This window comes from Dendropsophus ebraccatus, chromosome 9 (assembly GCF_027789765.1).
Source record: "Dendropsophus ebraccatus isolate aDenEbr1 chromosome 9, aDenEbr1.pat, whole genome shotgun sequence".
NCBI lineage: Eukaryota > Metazoa > Chordata > Amphibia > Anura > Hylidae > Dendropsophus > Dendropsophus ebraccatus.
This window is the reverse complement of record NC_091462.1, coordinates 48,155,572-48,177,407: the sequence shown is the minus strand read 5'-3', so window position 1 is coordinate 48,177,407 and position 21,836 is coordinate 48,155,572. Positions and strand designations below refer to the sequence as shown.

The 21,836-nt window shown below is 37.9% G+C and overlaps 1 protein-coding gene across 2 annotated transcripts in view; it reads right to left on the bottom strand.

The window, feature by feature from the left end:
• Window positions 1-21,836, bottom strand: part of ERBB4 (erb-b2 receptor tyrosine kinase 4) — a 715,736-nt gene that overhangs the window by 14,225 nt on the left and 679,675 nt on the right. Inside the window, exon 26 of one of the 2 annotated variants that reach the window (XM_069983214.1) lies at window positions 14,114-14,161. The exons of the other annotated variant lie outside the window; for it this stretch is intronic. Within the exon in view, the coding sequence (XP_069839315.1) occupies window positions 14,114-14,161 (48 nt within the window). The remainder of the gene's footprint in view (window positions 1-14,113; window positions 14,162-21,836) is intronic. 2 annotated transcript variants of the gene reach the window in all.

The following is a 21,836-nucleotide window of genomic DNA, read 5'->3' as shown; positions in this document are numbered from 1 at the left end:
ATAAAAAATAGTAATATATAAATAATAATGAAAAATAAAAAGAAAAAATAATAATAAAAGGAAAAATATTTGAAAAAATAATAATAAGAGAAAAAAAATAAGAAAAAAAGGAGAAAAAATCACAACCAAAAATGCAGACGTCCATAACAAACGGGTTGTAAAAAAGTATATGAGTACTCAAAAAAAGAGTCCATGTTGGAAAGTCACAACAGATGTATCCCAGGGTGTAGATAGGAAGATAAGTGATGGAGCTTTGCGATGAGAAGATCAGGCATGACAGGAAAAAGGGGACTCCCAAATGGCAGGTGTAACCAGTATTATATCTCAAGATCAATGGGCAACTTGATCTTGAGATATAATACTGGTTACACCTGCCATTTGGGAGTCCCCTTTTTCCTGTCATGCCTGATCTTCTCATCGCAAAGCTCCATCACTTATCTTCCTATCTACACCCTGGGATACATCTGTTGTGACTTTCCAACATGGACTCTTTTTTTGAGTACTCATATACTTTTTTACAACCCGTTTGTTATGGACGTCTGCATTTTTGGTTGTGATTTTTTCTCCTTTTTTTCTTATTTTTTTTCTCTTATTATTATTTTTTCAAATATTTTTCCTTTTATTATTATTTTTTCTTTTTATTTTTCATTATTATTTATATATTACTATTTTTTATTATTACTTATTATTTATTATTTATTATTTATTTTTATCTTTATATTTATTATTTTTATTTTTATTTTTATTTTTATTTATCATTATTATTATCTTTATATCTATATTTATATTTATATTTATTTTTATTTTTATATTTTTATATTTATCTATATCACTTTTATTTTACCTCCTGGGTTTTTTTCTTACCATTTTGTCCGTATTCATATGATTGGGGCAGTCCCCTCCCCACCCCGCCCCTTTTTTTGTTATTCTTTAATCAATCATTTATCACCTTTCATTATTTATTTTATTTATTTATTATTATTTTTATTAATATTATTTTATACATTCCATTTTCATTCATTATTTATATTTATTTATTTACATCTATTTCTATTTTTCATTTTCATCTTATATATATTGTGTATACATTTTTTTATGCGTATCCTCTTACCTCGCTGGCCATATATAGAATGACATCCGTATACACATATTTCTATTCATGTATTCATCCATTTTTTCATTTATTATCACTTAGATATATATATATTTTTTACACACGGTCTCACATCACTCCTCTGATACGTGATGTTTTTTCATCGCTGTACCAGTAGGTGTGTTATAATTTGCACTATACACGTGTTGCACTTTATTGCACTTGCACTTTATCACTGTTTTTTTCAAATGCTGCACTTTAAACGTATATATACTTATATATTTATATATTTTTATTTTCATTCACTTCTATCTCACTTATCTTATGTGTATATATATGTATATTTATATAGTTTTTAGTTTCTAAATTATGTCTTTTTTGATCCATAATTATGTTTTCTTCCTATTAGGGATACTCTTTTCCCTTTATTTAGTCATTTATTATGTTGTATGTATATTCATTATAGTGATTATGGCCAGTGAGGTTATGTATGGTTCACACTTTATATTTGTATTGCATATTTATTTATCATGATTTTGTATCTATTTTGTTCTCATTTATTATTACTTTCATTAATCTATTGTTATTTTTATATATATTTCTTCCTTTAATGCATTCTGTCCACTAGTATATATATCTTTATTGTATTCACAGATAGCCCATTGGTGTATGATTGGTCTATGATTCATTTATCCATTATAGTGTATTATCCCCATATGGCCTATAGATGGCAGTAGTCTTTGTCTCTCTTCTGCCCGGGTGAGGCGCATGCGCGTAGGCACACTGTGTTCTTCCGCACATGTGACCTACGTGCGTCCGCGTCACACGGGTATGTCACGTGACAAATACATCACGTGACTTATCGGGTTTGCACGTCATCACGCTGCACACGTGACCGGCGCATTCACGCATCATAGAGGCATCATACCATCATGCGACCGCAAGCGTCATCACGTTGCGCCTGAGGCGCGGACGCCGGTCGCATCTGGAAGCGGCAGTAGTATTGAGTAGGTAGCTTGATTGTATGTAATGCACCTCATGTGCGGGGCGGTCAGGTGATTGGTTCTCCTAGTGGCTCTTTGGGTATTTATAGTGCGACCCTCCAGTTGATAGGTACCCCTTGAAAAAGGCTACGCCGAAACGTGCGTTGGGGTGGGGGCCGCCGGTGGACACTTTTTGATCTCCACTATTTATGGTAGGACATTGTGTTTATCCATTTATTTATTTATTTATTTTTTGCATCTATTGAGACACATGTGTTATTTATTTATCTATCGCACCTTTTTGGTGTATTTATTATATAGTATTTACACATAGATCTCTGGGCACCGTATTTAGCACTTCTAGTCCACCTGTTCTCATCTAAATTATTTATTTATTTACTTAAATCATTTACTTACTTATTTAGTTGCTAGTGTCCATTTGCAGCAGCCCCCTCATTGTATGTTTGTCATTTTTTTAACAATTTTGTCAGCCATGGTTCATTGTGTATTTATCTATTCATTATTTTTTTATTTATTTATGTGTAATTTTAACAAATAAAATTTATATGTTGTAATACCTCAGAGGTTCAGTTGTTTCTTTATTGGTCTTTAGCTTGCTACTAGAACCCGAAGTTTTTTTTTTTTTTTTTTTTTTTCTTTACATTTTTCATTTATTCCCCATACATTAGAGTAAATACAGGTAGTATCTTGTATGGTGGAGCTCTACAGACTTTATATATGTGTTATTGATTATTTCTGTGTTTATCCACAGGTGGTTTAAGTCAGTAGTATCATGGACTACAAATCCAGGGAACGGTCCTGGCAATCTCAATTGGAAAAGGTGTTCAACAATGAATCTACGGCTGAGGGTGCTAGCGGTCAGAGAGATGTGCAGGGTTTACAAAAAACATTCAGTCAGCTCTTACACAAACGTACTAAAACATGGTGGAATAGAGCCTATTTGGAAAATTATATACAACGTAAACTAGTTCCTCGTGGTTTACGTATACAAGTCTTCCCATCATTTCCAGTCGATGATGAGATGTTTACAGCCCAATGGGAGGAGGTTTGCACTAATAGTTCACACAAATTTATGGAATTACTTATTGGTCTTAACAAAAGATCATTGGAACAGCTTGATCCTGAGCTAGAACGCCTCCAGGAAGAGCTCACTAGTAAAATGAATGAGGAAGAGGCAGAAACGTTTCGCAAACAGATGGATTCCCAATTTGCTACGTGGGAGAAGGATATACAAGATGTAAAGAGTAAGAAATTGTCGAGAGATCTAAATGATTTCCAACAAAAGAGAATGTACAAATGGCAGACCAGACGGGTGACTAGATCCAGAAATCGATCAATGTCAGTATCATCGATGTCGTCCATAAGTGATCGGAGTGACGCCGGGGGAGCGACTGGTTATCATCCCCAACAGAGATTTAAGCGCAAATGGGACCAGAAATTTACTTCAAGCCGTAAGAGATCTGACCTGCAAAGAGGAGCAACAGGTGGTCCTGGCAACCCCAAGGTAATTAATTTGTCTACACATACATTATCTCCTACAGATCTGTCAATTTTGGAGAAGGGTCTAACCTTTTCCCCTTGTGCTAAATTTGATAATTTTACGGTGACCAAAGATCTGCATCTCTTTGCTAGGGCCCTAATGTTTAAAAAATGGCATCACCGCAATGAATGCGAAGAGTTGTTTCCCTCTGCAAATGAGCAGGAAGCACTACGCACTTTAAATGCTCTTCTAAGAGAACAACAACCTCAGGATGAAGGTAAGGTCCCTGTATGCATAAGAAAGAAATCACAAAAATTTCCTCCACTGAATCTATGTCCCTCCATAGACATTTTTGTACGACTGGTTGAACAGGAATTATCACAAATTCCAACCAGTATTCAGCATGACAATTTATCTCATGATCAACGAACCAGCATACGAAAACTCAGATCAATGGATGATGTTACATTCAAGCCAGCCGATAAGGGCGGTAATACTGTCATATGGCCCAAACATATGTACGAGACTGAAGCCTTCCGCCAGTTACGTGACAATACGTGTTATCGTAAATTGACTTTTAACCCACTGCTGTCTTATACCTGCAGCCTGGAAGAGATTCTCTCTCAGGCGGAGGATGAGGGTATCATTTCCAAGGACCTTCACGCTGCTCTTACAGTTCAGAACCCCACCATTCCGACACTTTATCTTCTCCCGAAGGTGCACAAGAATTTAACAAGACCACCAGGAAGACCGATAATTTCGGGGAATAATAGCTTTACTGAAAATGTGAGTAAGTACATTGACCACTTGCTTAAACCAATTGTGGAGTGTTTGCCATCTTACGTTAAGGATTCATCTGATTTCCTTTGTAAAATAGAGGGGATCCAATTGGAAGACAATATGCTGATGGTCACATGCGACGTGGAGTCTCTCTATACAAGTATAAGGCACGAAGACGGTATAGCCGCTGTGAAGTTCTTCCTGGAGAGCAGTTCTATTGAAAAATGGATGGGCAACTTGGTAAGTCAACTACTTCAGTTTACACTTACCCACAACTTTTTTTCATTTTTGGGGTCCCTCTACCTGCAGCTCCAGGGCACCGCTATGGGGGCGTCTTGTGCGCCCTCGTACGCGAATTTGTTCCTGGGGCTGTGGGAGAGGGACCTATTCCTGTCAGATCATGGACTGCCGTCGATGGACCGCGTCCTTTTTTGGGCGCGCTACATCGACGACATTTTCATGATCTGGCAGGGAAACATGGATCAACTGCATTTGTTCATCCAAAATCTGAACAGTAACAACCGTAACATTAAAATCACATACACGTACAGCCATGATTCCGTTGATTTCTTGGACGTTACTCTCCGCAGAGACGCTAATGGATATATACAGACTGATGTGTTCCGGAAGCAAACTGCAGCAAATTCATACTTACATGCCTCATCTTCACATCCCCCCTCCACGATCAGAGCTATTCCAGTGGGGCAATATCTCCGCATTAGACGAATTTGCTCCTCTACTGAAGATTTTGAGAGACAAGCAAAGGAACTTAGGGAGCGTTTTCTGAGTCGGGGATATAGTCATCGATCTTTAAAACGAGCATATGTACGGGCTAAGAATACTCCTCGACCCACACTCCTATCACCAGCCAATCGTCAACCGTCAGACACAGTGGTAAGATTTTTCACCAATTATCATTGCCAATGGGAGCGTATGAGGCACTGTTTGGCTAAACATTGGCCTGTCCTACTTGCAGATCCTACGCTTCGTGCCTATTTACCCCCTCAACCAGCAATCACTGCACGCAGAGCTAGGAGCCTCAGGGATATCTTAGTGAAGAGTGAACATCAAGCAAAACCCCCAGGTAAGATATTTGGGTCCAAGGGTCCCCAATGGGGTTTTTTTCCCTGTGGCAACTGCATCGCTTGTCCTAATATGGAGAGAGCGACTGACTTTTTGGATAGCTCGGGTGAGTGTAATTATAAAATTACACAACATATAACATGCACAACCAAGATGGTGGTGTACTATGCAACATGCCCCTGTAATAAAATCTACGTTGGACTCACGACCAGAGAGTTAAAGACGAGGGTTCGTGAACACGTGAGGGACATTTCACGAGCATCAGACATGGAGAGTCCAGAGGGTTTGAAGCCTGTGGCAAAACATTTTTGGCGCTTCCATGATTGCGACCCCACGGGTTTCAAAGTAAGAGGCATCGACAGAATACAGATGGGATTGAGAGGAGGCAATTATGCTAAACGCCTCGCTCAATGTGAGAGCCGATGGATTTGGAGGCTTAGGACTGTCTTTCCAAATGGCCTGAACGAAATTTTGAGTTATGCACCTTTTCTCTGACCGCTGCGCCCGGGTATGGGTCATGTTTTTATTTTTATAGTCACATAGGTATTGTTATATTATATTGCTCTATTGTATGTTCTATTTTTAATCATTTATAATTTTGTGGTTTATCCTTTTAGATCTTGAGATATAATACTGGTTACACCTGCCATTTGGGAGTCCCCTTTTTCCTGTCATGCCTGATCTTCTCATCGCAAAGCTCCATCACTTATCTTCCTATCTACACCCTGGGATACATCTGTTGTGACTTTCCAACATGGACTCTTTATTTGAGTACTCATATACTTTTTTACAACCCGTTTGTTATGGACGTCTGCATTTTTGGTTGTGATTTTTTCTCCTTTTTTTCTTATTTTTTTTCTCTTATTATTATTTTTTCAAATATTTTTCCTTTTATTATAATTTTTTCTTTTTATTTTTCATTATTATTTATATATTACTATTTTTTATTATTACTTATTATTATTTATTATTTATTTTTATCTTTATATTTATTATTTTTATTTTTATTTTTATTTATCATTATTATTATCTTTATATCTATATTTATATTTATATTTATTTTTATATTTTTATATTTATCTATATCACTTTTATTTTACCTCCTGGGTTTTTTTCTTACCATTTTGTCCGTATTCATATGATTGGGGCAGTCCCCTCCCCTCCCCTCCCCTCCCCTCCCCTTTTTTTGTTATTCTTTAATCAACCATTTATCACCTTTCATTATTTATTTTATTTATTTATTATTATTTTTATTAATATTATTTTATACATTCCATTTTCATTCATTATTTATATTTATTTATTTACATCTATTTCTATTTTTCATTTTCATCTTATATATATATTGTGTATACATTTTTTTATGCGTATCCTCTTACCTCGCTGGCCATATATAGAATGACATCCGTATACACATATTTCTATTCATGTATTCATCCATTTTTTCATTTATTATCACTTAGATATATATATATTTTTTACACACGGTCTCACATCACTCCTCTGATACGTGATGTTTTTTCATCGCTGTACCAGTAGGTGTGTTATAATTTGCACTATACACGTGTTGCACTTTATTGCACTTGCACTTTATCACTGTTTTTTTCAAATGCTGCACTTTTAACGTATATATACTTATATATTTATATATTTTTATTTTCATTCACTTCTATCTCACTTATCTTATGTGTATATATATGTATATTTATATAGTTTTTAGTTTCTAAATTATGTCTTTTTTGATCCATAATTATGTTTTCTTCCTATTAGGGATACTCTTTTCCCTTTATTTAGTCATTTATTATGTTGTATGTATATTCATTATAGTGATTATGGCCAGTGAGGTTATGTATGGTTCACACTTTATATTTGTATTGCATATTTATTTATCATGATTTTGTATCTATTTTGTTCTCATTTATTATTACTTTCATTAATCTATTGTTATTTTTATATATATTTCTTCCTTTAATGCATTCTGTCCACTAGTATATATATCTTTATTGTATTCACAGATAGCCCATTGGTGTATGATTGGTCTATGATTCATTTATCCATTATAGTGTATTATCCCCATATGGCCTATAGATGGCAGTAGTCTTTGTCTCTCTTCTGCCCGGGTGAGGCGCATGCGCGTAGGCACACTGTGTTCTTCCGCACATGTGACCTACGTGCGTCCGCGTCACACGGGTATGTCACGTGACAAATACATCACGTGACTTATCGGGTTTGCACGTCATCACGCTGCACACGTGACCGGCGCATTCACGCATCATAGAGGCATCATACCATCATGCGACCGCAAGCGTCATCACGTTGCGCCTGAGGCGCGGACGCCGGTCGCATCTGGAAGCGGCAGTAGTATTGAGTAGGTAGCTTGATTGTATGTAATGCACCTCATGTGCGGGGCGGTCAGGTGATTGGTTCTCCTAGTGGCTCTTTGGGTATTTATAGTGCGACCCTCCAGTTGATAGGTACCCCTTGAAAAAGGCTACGCCGAAACGTGCGTTGGGGTGGGGGCCGCCGGTGGACACTTTTTGATCTCCACTATTTATGGTAGGACATTGTGTTTATCCATTTATTTATTTATTTATTTTTTGCATCTATTGAGACACATGTGTTATTTATTTATCTATCGCACCTTTTTGGTGTATTTATTATATAGTATTTACACATAGATCTCTGGGCACCGTATTTAGCACTTCTAGTCCACCTGTTCTCATCTAAATTATTTATTTATTTACTTAAATCATTTACTTATTTAGTTGCTAGTGTCCATCTGCAGCAGCCCCCTCATTGTATGTTTGTCATTTTTTTAACAATTTTGTCAGCCATGGTTCATTGTGTATTTATCTATTCATTATTTTTTTATTTATTTATGTGTAATTTTAACAAATAAAATTTATATGTTGTAATACCTCAGAGGTTCAGTTGTTTCTTTATTGGTCTTTAACTGTTACACAGTTAGGCTATGTTCACACAATGTTGTTTTTAAGTAAAGAATGGACGCTGATTGCAATGGAATCAGCATCTTTTCTTTACTGCAGGAGCACATTCAGGGGCAGATTAACTTTGCCATAAGCCCCGGGCTGTTCACCAAGTCTGGGCCCCCCTATCCCACTGTAACTATGGCAGCACTAGTGTGGTGTGCATAGTACAGGATAGATAATGTCATGATGCCCTGAATTGTGCAAAATTGTGGTAAAAAAGCAGCAATTTTTTGCAAATCATGGCAGAACTGTAGCCAGGAGACAGAACACAACTGAAAGTATAAATCTTTTTGAGTGGCCATGGGCCCCCCAGGAGCTCAGGGCCCCCCGCTACTGCCTGAAAAGGACCTATTATAATCTGCTACTGGGCACATTGCATTGAAGTCAATGCCGCCAGCTGTGTTCACACAGTGTTATGTTATCAATTAATTGTTATGGCTAATTAATTTGCTGGTACACCCAACGTTACCCGCAAGTCAATAGTAAAAAAAGGACGTTCCTCTGCAGGAATGTCCTAAATGCAGTTTAACAGTGTCCATTGCTATGCAACAGACACTGTTAAATGTACTGTGAACATAGCCCACCACAATTATTTTTGGACGTCTTTTGCAAACAGCGGACATTATTTTTTAGTTGTTCACACACAGGGTGGGGTTTCAAACTCAGTTTCATTGAAGTAAATGGAGCTTAATTGCAAATCACACCTGAACTGGAGACAAGAGAGGGGAAAAGCCATGTATTTGTAGTGCTGGATAACCCCTTTAAAGGCTATGTTTACACTTGTTTTCAGCTTCCTGTTGTAAACTTATAAACTGACAAAAAAAAAACGTTGTGGGAACATAGCCGAATACATAAATTTCCATACATATTTCACCTCCACTTTAGTACATTAGTGAGTAGCTCCACGGTAAACATGCCATTGTGTACACCATGTCTAGATTGTGCGGCATGATTTTGATTATATAGAATGGCATTCCTATGACATTATGCCATGGGAAGTGAATTAATCCATCACAAAATAGTTTACATGGAAACTGCAAACATACAACACTAAGGCTCATTTGTCTTGTATATAATTTACATGCCAGACCATCACCTTATTATAGCATACCACTGAATGATTTACAGTAAATGTTATATGGTGCATTGCCTTTCATAATTTCAAGTTGCCAAAAAAAATCATCACCAAGGTAACTTTCATTGGGTATAACGAGGGCAAAGATAATCTGAAATACCTTCTTCTACCCAAGCATTGTTTAAATAGAGTGCCTTATGGATCCACAGTATAGCAGCCCATACAGGTCCATAATATAGTGTTAAAGGAAACCTGTGTGGAGCCGTACAGTTTCTGTGCGTGCATAAAATGAAGTAACAAAGCTCAAATGTCTATATATATATATATATATATATATATATATATATATATATATACAAACACAAACACACACACACATTTAGGCTATGTTCACACAATGTGCTCTTTATGAAAGGAATGGCTGTTGTTTTCAGTTTATACAAAGGCTGTTCTTTTGATAATGCAATGATTTGCATTGTGTCAATGCAAACAACGGCCGTTGTATCACACAATGTATTGAACAATGACCGTTGTTTGCCGATGAAATGGCCAATGAAATAATGATCGTGTCAATTATTTCCAAATAACGGCAGGCCGTTTTTTATACGTTGTGTAGAGATGAGCGAACCTGGAGCATGCTCGAGTCCATCCGAACCCGAACTTTCGGCATTTGATTAGAGGTGGCTGCTGAACTTGGATAAAGCCCTAAGGCTATGTGGAAAAAATGGATATAGTCATTGGCTGTATCCATGTTTTCCAGACAACCTTAGAGCTTTATCCAAGTTCAGCAGCCACTGCTAATCAAATGCCGAACGCTCGGGTTAGGATCGACTCGAACCCGAACCCGATTCGCTCATCTCTAACGTTGTGTGAACATAGCTGCATAGTTGCAATTATGAATTTGTACACATTAGCTTTGTAGTGTTAAAACATCTCTAAATAGCTTAACTTTATGCCATATCCAGTACTAAAGATAGAGAGTTTGAGGTCTGGCACTTTATAAAGCTATTTAGAAATACATAGTACCAGAAACAGGCATGTGTGCAATGCAGCCATATCTCTGCTATTCCCTGCTTCCCCTACTGCTAAGTAAGGGCAACAGCAGAAAATAGCAGAGCCTTGCCCATAAATAAAAATAAATGCAGCACATCCCCTTTAAATATTTATCTTGTAAGCAAGTATTACATGTACTGTAGACATCATGATATCCTAATAGTAGCTGGAAAATATGTCAATATAACCTTAGGATTTTTCCTAAAAACTAAATTTAAAATGAAATGCTTGTTAACACTAGAAGGGTTTAAGTGACCATTACCCTTTGAATACCATTGACTATAAAGTCAGAAAATATAGATTTTTAAATAAGGTTTGCTGTATTAAATTTTATCTTCATTTATTTTGCTACTTGAACCATCAACGAGCAGCTTTCCCCAGATCTCTTCTAATTACCGAGTGGTCGAGCACACAGGGGTGTACTGTTGTAAATGAAATGGCAGTATGAATAGTTAACATGAATGTTTATTGGCAATAAATATAGCCCTGTTTACATCATGTTCCATTGCCTTGTCTAAGGTACGTTGGTATTACACAGCCAGTCCTTTCCTATTACAGAGCTGTAATAGACCATTAGGACCTTGGCTAAGACGCCCGCCTTCTCTATTTTAAAAGGTGTCCGTTATTGCAGCGATGCATTGAAGTCAATGGTATGATGGACGTCCAATGCACACAGTGTATAAAATGACGGAGGTTGTCTGCGCGCACGTCCAAATAATAATCATGACAAATTTTTGCGGACATTGGACGTTATTTTTTAGTTGTTTACAGACAGTTTTTCTTATTTCACCATCCTTTCACCGTTATTGCTATAAAGTACAATGGACTTTTCAGTTAAAGACACATCCGAAGGCCAATTAGTCCACCTACACTAGAATAATGTACCAACAGCGAAATCACAGTTGTCGTTTTGAACTCAAAATGACGGACATAATTTTTCCTTTTAAAAATTGGAGAGGAATAAATTTGTGAACATAGCCTTTTACTGTACCCTTCAACAGCTCCAATATCATGTGGGAACATATGGAGGTTTCCATGTCAAAATATGTACACATCGAACAAAAAAATAAAAAGTGGCATGCTTCATCATAAAATTCTATATTTACAGCACACCAATGGCACTTGTATGGCAGCTTGGATAGCAGCTTATATGTCCTGAGGTTACTGAACAGCCATGAGCCATCATTTCCTCCTTATTGTTTGTAAAATAATTACAAAGTATGGTAGCACATACTACCGTACTATGCACCAACATAAAGACTCCATATATACATCACATGCAGGATGAAAAGGCACACTTAAAGGGGTATTTCAGGTTTGGTTGAAAAACTTGTTGTTTTAAAGACCAAATTTAGCTCCCCAAGGAAAGAAGAAGAATGTGGCTTCTGTACCTAGTGGGAAACCATCGTAATAAATAAGCAATTCAGTTATATTACCTGTATGTTTACATGGAGACCTTTACAAACTGGAAAATATATACCTAATATAACATACTTTAAAACTACACTTCCAAGCATGCCTGAAAGGCTAGATAACACATGTTAAGGAACTCTGCTCTATACTGTATCTATGGGATTATTGTGAAGTTTTCTACACAATATTTATGCCTTAGAATACAGGTTGAGAATGTTAAATCCTTGAACGAGGAGGGATTTTTCCCATCAGTCCAGGGAGTGCAGAGTTAAAGACGGCCGTGAGTGAACAGCTTTGTCCTGTAGAGTAGTAATTAGTGTATTTGCCACAGCTTTTGATGACTTGCTGACCTACAGCCTGGGCCCAGCATCAGAAAGCAAATGACTGATTGATTCAATTACTACGCTGTCTTCCTATTCACCATCCCTTCTGTGATGATGCTGGACACTCTATATTAATGATGCTCTAGACTGTTCCTTCTAAGTCTCCTCTCATAATGAACTGTTTGATGTCTACTGTTATTTGTGCTCTGTTTATAAAGATACATAGGTGTCAAGGTGTTACGGTCATAATGCGGAATTCTTTACTAATGAATATTTGTAAAGGCTCTAGAAAGCTTGTGATGTACAAATTGTCTTCTCCATGTTTCTTTTGATAATTAAATATTCATTTGTAAATATGTTTTTTTCTCTTTGAACATTTTCCTATATTCCTCAATGACTATGTCCAATGACCATTTACCATTGTGATTTGTTTCCCTGTATCATAGTACCCATGTATACTAGTAATAGAAATGTGTTATATCTTGCTGTAATCACTAATGGTTTTATTCAGTAATGGCCTTTTTTTCTCAATTGACTTATAGCGACTCTGTACCCACAATCTGCCCCCCCCCCCCCCAAACCGCTTGTACCTTCAGATAGCAGCTTTTAATCCAAGATCTCTCCTGGGGTTCGTTCGACAGGTTATGCAGTTATTGTCCTAAAAAACTACTTTTAAATTTGCAGCCCTGTGTCAAATTGATGTGGCCTAGAGTTTCTGGGCCTTAGTCTCCGTCCCTTATATTGCTCTATCTGAGAGCAGGATATAATAGAAAGAGAGGAGCTGAGCTCTGTGATACATAGATTTATATGGTTAATAGCTGAATCTTTGAGTAAAGAACAGAGAAAATCAATACTGGACTTTTAGGAGAGACCACGGGAGTTCTGCCAACCCTATCCACACAGTCATTGACAGTACATACACAGTCTGACTCTACTTTTAAACTCTCTTTACATTACTCTGTGACACCTGACAACTACTGTATATCTCTCACATTTTAAAGGGAAACAGTCAACTCTAAATCATGTTTAAAATTCAAGGTTCAAGGAGGCAGTTCAAGTCGCAGCATATATATCCCTCAACCACCTCTGAGCCCTAGATGTCAATCAGTTGGAGCAGTGTGGAGGAGGGAGTTGGCATGCATTCTGTGGCTTTGCAACACCTCCTTTACACTTGAGCTCTAAACATAACATAGAAATAACAAATTCTATTTAAGACTTCTACGTCATATTCAGCCATATTTCTAACTGACTGCATAACAAAAAAAATCCTTGTATGGCTAAAGAAGTTGGCAATATATTTTAGGCGGCCAGATGTAAAACTAAAAGTTAATGGCGTAAATACTAAAATCTAGCATTGATACTGGAAAGAGCATGACATTGAGAGGGAGAAGGCTGGTAGATTTAAGGTTGGAGGCATGACTTTTCTATGTACCATAAAATTGTAGGTTATAATTGAATGCACCATTAGCCTCCCAGTGGTTGTTCTGATCCGTAAAAGTCAATGTGGCTATAACAATTGCCATTTTGGATTCCTTACCAAACCTCTCATGCAATGAAATTAAGTATGGAAATCTGAGATAGTAGATGAAACATAAGTCAAATGAAAAGTGAGATATAATATGGTGTCAGTATTGGAGGGATGGAGAAGGGGAATCATAATGTCAGTCATTTTGGCCAGTATAAGAGCTAAGTGTTACTGACAACATGGTGTATGGACATCATATATAAGACTAACCCAATACACCCCTACAAGAAAGAGAAAACAACCAAAGGATAAGTAAAGACATTTACAGATGAAAGGCCAATGTGGAATACTTACTCCTGACATAGGGGTGTAGGCAGGAGGAGGGCTGTGTCCAATTTCACTCTGATAGGAAAGAAAATGGGATGACGGAAATAAGAATGAAAAGAATTCATGAGCTGTATGAGCTAGTAAAAAAAAAAGCATGCAGCAAAGTGATGCCAACTCCTAGATAAGATATGGGTGTGCAAAACACTGTAATTCTAAATACTATTATATGGTCTTTCTCAAATGAAGGTTCCAGGAAACCATGTTGTTTCTTGGAGCCTAGTAAAGGTTTCTTTAGAAGACAGTAAAATCAACATCGCCTTCTTTTACAGTAACAATAGTAAACTGGTAACCAACTAAGCCTGGCATCGAGTAAGGTACAGCAATCGGAAAATCTCAGGAACATTGAGCTCCTCTGAAGTACAAGGTTGGGTTCCCCATAGTAAGAAAGACTGAAAATCACTTTTATTGGGTCCTGACAGACATGTTTTGCTAGCAAATACATCTTTCAAACATATGAATTAAGCCAAAATTTAAAATTTTACAGGTTACCAAACACACATAAAAAAAAATGAGTTCAGACTGGTTATTCTTCATGCTGCCTGAACCAGGAGTAATTAGGACAGTCCCCGCTGGTTTCTGCCTGCGCCATCGGTCTTGATTGATAACTTCCTCCCCATATCCTACAGGAAAAGATCGAGGCTGGTGGAGCAGAGTGAAGCCACCGGGTACTGCCCTGATTACTCAGGCAGCATGAAAGTGAGGACATGTTCCCTCTTAAGGGGTAAAGAGCATAGCTCATTAATTACTGATCGGGGGGTGCCCAGACATGGCATACCCACTGATAAGCTCTTCAGCTCCCACACTACACAAAGAATCGGGCTGGAGGCAATTGGCTCCATTCACAGTGTAGTGATGGCAACGTGTAAGTGTAGCTCAGCTCGCGTTCAAGTAAACAACAACTGGGCTGCAGTAACTAAGCCAGGCCACTGCACAGTGAATGGAGCTAGCTGCTTCTGTATAGTGTGTGGTATGGGCCCTGAACAGCTGATTGGTGGTTGTGCCAGAAGTTGGCACCACAACAATTAATCCAGTGGATAGGCCATCAATCTGTTTTACCTAGAAAACATCTTTAAATCTCTTAAAAACATTGATAAACATCAATTTACAATATTTAAATGTAATAGCACCAGGTGACATGACAGATATAGTATGGTCCATGTCATAATGGGTTCCTAGTAAAGCCCTCACATGTCTCAGACAATACTGCGTTTACAGCACAGTAGCGCATCCTTCCCGGCTACACGCACATCCCTCCTGGCTTCTTACACTTTGCTTATCAAGTTGGCATCATATCATATCTGTCTCATTTTACAAAATAAAGCAGGATGTTGTAGAGCATAACTCTATGTCTACTATGTCCCTGCCTCAATTACTTCTCATCCCCACGGCTCTAGGCTGACCCAATAAATGCATACCCTTATATACCTTACAGAAGAATACACTTTGTGCAATGTATTTGCACTTTCCTTTTAGCAGGTTTCCCCCTTTAAATGCTGCCCTGAAGGAGAAGTCTGGCGGGGGGGGGGGGGGGTAAAAACCAGGGGGTGTAGGGAGAATAAAAAAGACAATCTGCTTACCACTCCCAGTGACCGCGCTGCACTACATCACAGACTAATATAAGTGTAGGGATCCACACGAAACAGCTGTCACGCATTAGCAAGGTGTTGGCGTCGTAGCCCACCGAGGATGTTTGCCATGAATTTTTAAAAAGAAGTTACCAATAAAGTGCAGTTCAAGAATCGGGTGAGTGCCTACTCATTTCCTTTGCAACTACATCACAGAGCTCCCAAATCCCACTGGCTGTCATCTTCTCCCCAGTTCTGGGTACATCACAGCCAGGGTTTAACATCACAGATGGGTTGGATTTAGCCCGCTTATTCAATCAGTGACTGCATTGGTGTCCTGCCCCAGTTACTGACTGGCAGATCAGGGCATTCGTCAGCCGGGTTCTGACGCAGACAGTGGGGAGCTCAGAAGCGGGCTGCGGCTCTGTGGGGGCATGGGGACAGGTGACTATAACTTTTTTTTTATTCCCCACACCCTGCTTGAATGATTTTTTACTCCCCACCCCCAGACATCAGTGGGCAGATACCACTGATGGCATGGGCAGAGGGTAGACGCCACTAATGTCTGCACCATGTCTGTAAACGCAATAAAGCATTCCATGTTTGGCTTAACGGTGAGTGCAGCTGTTTTTTCTCTTGCAATTTCCGCTGCAATTCAGCTAGCACCACCTAGCTCCTCTTGATCCTCGTGCATGTGTTTTAGCTATCGGATTGTTATAGTGCCGGTTAACCTTCTAATTCTTGTGGACAATTTTTATTCCAATCTGTAACATGACAACATCCCCCTTGCACCTTCTTGATAAAGTGTTTAAACTCAATGTTTTTTTCTAGCTTAGCCATTACTTGGAATATACATGTGCTTGAAATGCATTGGGTTTAATTGGTTTGTCATAATTTTTCTGAATCTACAAGTACTGTGCACAGAGAAAACTCAGTGGGACGGGTGAGCATACTGTGCGTATAGGTATATCCACCTCTGGTCACAGGGCAACTACCGTATGGTATGCCTAACATCATCACATAGCCAATGCAAACATTAGGAATCCTCTAGACAGCTAATATCCCATTACAATGTTGCTATGTTATACCTTACTATTGTACACAATAGAATTAGTGATGGATGCAGAATGCCATAAAACATGTGTTGCATTGATTTAAATTTTCAAGCTTCCAAACATTTCCCATGAATGAAAACAATAGTACAGAATTGTATATTCAATATAGGTTTGTAATGCACAATATTACAAAGCTACGCCTGACAGCTTAGAAAAAAAGCTAAACTATGGGGTGATTCCGGCCATCTCCCGATTGCCTGCGCTGACAAGGTTTGAAGGCAGTAACCTATGGAACCTGTATCAACTCATCCTACAACAAACATGACAGTAATAGACATTTCCCTTAGCTTGACATTAAGATCCTGGAATACTAAGTACAGCTCCATTCACATCTAATTTATTGCTATCTCAGCTTGATGTTTTGCATTCCCTTTAATGCTTTCATGTCAAAATACAGGCCGTCCATTCCAGTACTTGGCAAATCAATATGCAGGAAAGACCACTCTTGGAATTAAAATAAGTGCTATATAATAACATGATGCACTGAATACTGCTATGGTAAAGGGATTTTCCGATAGTCATGACAAAAAAAAGAAAAAAAATTAAAGTCATGTAGGCTGGAACCAGGACACAAAAATAAACGGGGAAAAAAAAAAAACTTCACTCATACGTTAAATTTGGCATGGCTCCAGTGTCCTCCGGCTGCAAGGATGTTGTGTACAATGTGAACATGACACTGCAACCAATCACTCTTTATAAATGTAGAGAATGTGACAACTGAGGCCAGTAAAAGTACAGATTGTTTTGTTTTTTTACCTCAATTCTTGGTACAATTTTTTTTTTTAATTTACAATTAAGGCTGAGTTCACACTACGTTTTTGCAATCCGTTGCAAACAGATGAAAAGATGAATATATTTGTGTGCATCTGTTTTGATCCGTTTTTCCATTATAAAGAAATGGATCAAAATGCATACATTTTTTAACACACAGAAAAATAAGGTCAGCTACGTTTTTGTGTACGTTAAAAAAGCGGATGCATTTTGATCCGTTTTTTTTTTTTTTAAAGAATGGAAATCAATAGAAAAGCGGGTCAAAACGGATGCACACAAATGTATCTCTTTTTTCCATCTGTTTTTTGCAGTATGAATCCAGCCTAACTGAAAATATCAGTTAAGGGGTTTACCATGGAAATCCTTTTTATTGCCTATTTCCAGGCCCTGAATAGATGATTGGCAAGTTGCTTACAGCTAGCACCCTTAGGATCAGCTGTTCTGCACTGCAGTGGTGCCAACAGTAAACCCAAAGCTGGAAACCACGGCTCCGCACATTGTGTAGTGGCAGTGCCAGGTTACTGCAGTGCAGTTCCTAGTACAGTGACCCAGCATTACAATGTAAGGAGACTTCTGTACAGAGTCTAAAAAAAAAGACCTCAAGCAGAAAATCCTTTCAAGTGTTTCTTTACTCATCAAATTATTTCCCAGACAGAAGTGAGGTTTGCGCTGTCTGAAGTGTTTCTCATTTCCCTTACCACATATATTTGATAACAGTGGACGCCAAATTAAAGCTCCCCGACACCTCAAGAGCAATGTAACTCCATAATACTGAAGTAAATAGCAGCAGGGCCTTATTGGCTGGGGTTATTGCTAGATCTTTTTTAGAGCAATGGGATTTTTGTTATTGACCTTTAAGAGTTCCTACATTTGATATTTCCCAGCTCTCTTGTTGCTTTGAGTTTCTGGTGCATGGCTGAGCAGCCTCAAGACTTCAGACACTGTGCGAGAGACAATAGCCAATGCAAATAAACATTATATCAGGCTGCGCTGCTGTATAATAAACCTAATCATTTTTACTTTCTCAAGATTAATTTCCAAGTTATAATCTGCCTAAGAACATATCAAGTTGTATGTGAACCGGAAAGACACATTCCGCCATGTACAGTATGATGTTAGTATTAATTGTGGATTTTCAACAATGCAACGTTACTGAAACACAACCATAAGATGTAACTACAGCCTAATAAGAACAATACAGAGCCCATTATGTGGCTGAAATGGCTATAGACAGATTTAGATAGTAGACAGACAGACAGTTTAAAAAATACTCAGCAACACTCCACTTGTTTATCAAACATGAAAACGTGAATTTATTCCATAACACGAAGTGATATACATGACGTTTTGGTGTCTATTAAACTATTTTGGAGTGTGTTAGAGGCAAGATGACGTAGGAGACACCGAAACATCATGTATATCACTTGTAAAGTTTGCTGTACATCGTGTTATGGAATAAATTCATGTTTTCATGTTTGATCAACAAGTGAAGTGCTGCAGAGTTTTTTTTTTTTATATTAGCTAAAGTGATCTGTGGTCTGGGAACTGTCCGCTGGCATCAGAGAATCGTGAAGTGTGCTGCCTATATTGCTTAGTAGATAGATTTTAGTTATTATGTATGGGGATTGGGGGCAGCCAGGAGTGTGGTGGTATGGTTTGCTTATGGGGGGGGGGGCAGGCAAATTTTCTGCACAAGGGCTTTATGCAGTCTGTGTCAACCCCTAGATAGATAGATAGATAGATAGATAGTAGTGATGAGCGAATAGTGAGATATTCGAATATTCGATATTCGTACGAATATCCCGCGAATATTCGAATATTCGATCGAATATTCGAATGTTCGATCGAATATTCGATCCCATTAAAGTCTATGGGAACAAGTATTCGATTAGTAAAAAACATCTATTTGACCATTTGGAGGGTGAAACTGAAAGCTGGGGAATTTGAACGCTTATCGAATATTTGCGGGATATTTGTACGAATATCGAATATTCGAATATCTCACTATTCGATCGAATATCTATTTGATCGAACAGTATGCGCTCATCACTAATAGATAGATATATAGTTAAACGTTAGATAGATGTTAGAGAATAAATACGCTTAGGAATTAGATATTACATAAATAAATCAATAGACTATTAAAGGGATTGAATGTATGGGCATTGATAACTTATAGAAAAACTACACCTATATATGAACAATAGCTATACAAGATACATATTGTATACAGATGAGCAGATAGATATTGAAAAACTTTTCCCCATGCATTTTGCATGCACACGTTTTATATTCTTTGTTATAACATGTACTATAAAGACAGACCCCTCAGATTTTCTTTTTCAGGTTTTGAAGGATGGATTTCAGCGCACTCCACGTCCTGTATTGCAATGTGTGATGTGGTGTTGAGAAGTACGGGATGTCCTTGTGAACTTAATAATGGTTTTCTCACCTCCCTTGTCAGAACATGAGACTTATACAGTGTGTATTTGATTGTATAAACTTCCTGCCAGGGCTGTGACTGTGGTGTTGGATAAAATCATACTGGGGGCATAGAGCAACATGTAGAAAATAAGATGTGTTACTGGGCTTTGCAACATGTTCTCAAATATACAAAACACCATGTACAATGTATGGAGATCTGCCACTGAATGCCATAAAAGTGTCATTTACTGGATGAAAATTATGCTGTTTTACATTAAAAGAAACTAAGACAAAGGGGGGATTTATCAAACTGGTGTAAAGTGACATTTTCTTAGTTGCCCCTAGCAACCAATCAGATTCCACCTTTCATTCCTCCCATATTCTTTGAAAAATGAAAGGTGGAATCTGATTGGTTGCTAGGGGCAACTAAGACAATTCTACTTCACACCAGTTTGATAAATCTCCCCCAAAGTCTTTAAGGGACTAAATAAGGTTCAGGAGGCAAGTGTTTTTAGTAAAAAACTGACTCAAGAACAAGAGACCACTGTGAGAGGCTATTTGGTAGAAATATTAGAAGCAACGTGAGAGCATAGTACTTTACTGAAAGAGTGGTAGGTGCTTGGAACAAACTTCCAGCAGATATGGTAGGTAAATCAACAATAACTGAATTTAAACATGCCTTAAATAAACATCTATCTATCCTAAGATAATAAGAAGGGAAATACTAAAAGGGTAGACTAGATGGACCAAATGGTGTTTTTCTGCGGACATGCTTCTATGTTTCTATGATAATTGTTTTGTGTAAATGCAGCTGAAGCATAATAGGAATTGATTTTTTTTTTTCTTTCAAAAGCTGGGGACCGTAGTGAATTTGACACCTCGGCTCTACACTTTTGTTCTCCACTCTGAGACAAACTACTCAGATTAACATGATGGACACCCAGGTACACAGCTTGTTACAGTACAGTTTTAGAAGCTGTGTCTTCTAACTAGTCATGTCCTTGCACATCCATCACATGTCCAGGATGTAGTTTCTGAGAGTGACCAATTAAAGTTGCCAATGAATGACTAAAAGTGTCAAAGAAATACTAAAAATAGAACCATATCCTATGTAAGAACCTTTGTTACATGAGGACTGTATTCACATAAATGAGAATTGCTAATATCTATCTATCTATCTATCTATCTATCTATCTATCTATCTATCTATCAATGCAGCCAATTGTTTATCACACAACACAATGTATTCAACACTAGGATGAAGATATATTATTCAAATGGTAAGACATGACATCCTGCCAGCTGATAAGTTACCCCCCCCCCCCTCCCCAAGCATGCCACAATTACATTTGGAACAGTTTGTGCTTGGGGCTCCTTTAAGGTGTGCACAGCTGGCTTTGTGTGACCTATGTTATTGAACACGGAGCTGATGTCTTCAGGATAATGACAGCATTCTTTAACAACAAACAAGGATCTGTCTCTAGGGTTGCTCTTTCCAATCTGGTTTTGATCTCTTCTCTGATCAGTTGCAAATAGCAGCCAGTGCCTTTGAAATGGAGCTGGTGTTTGCTCCGGGAGGATGGGATTCGGACTTGTTTGCTTGGCCAAATCACTGGAGGGACATTTTGAGTTGTTCACTTCAAAAATGTATTTAAAAGGCAAGATTTAAGGTGCATTAGAAATACATCTTCAGGTCAGTACATTGATTTCTCTAGGATAGTCATTGGACACCCAGAGTAGTCACTGTTTTGTCACATCCATGACGCTTCCTCATTGAGTAATTTGATCCAAAGGTGGAAAGACGAAAGTGGGATT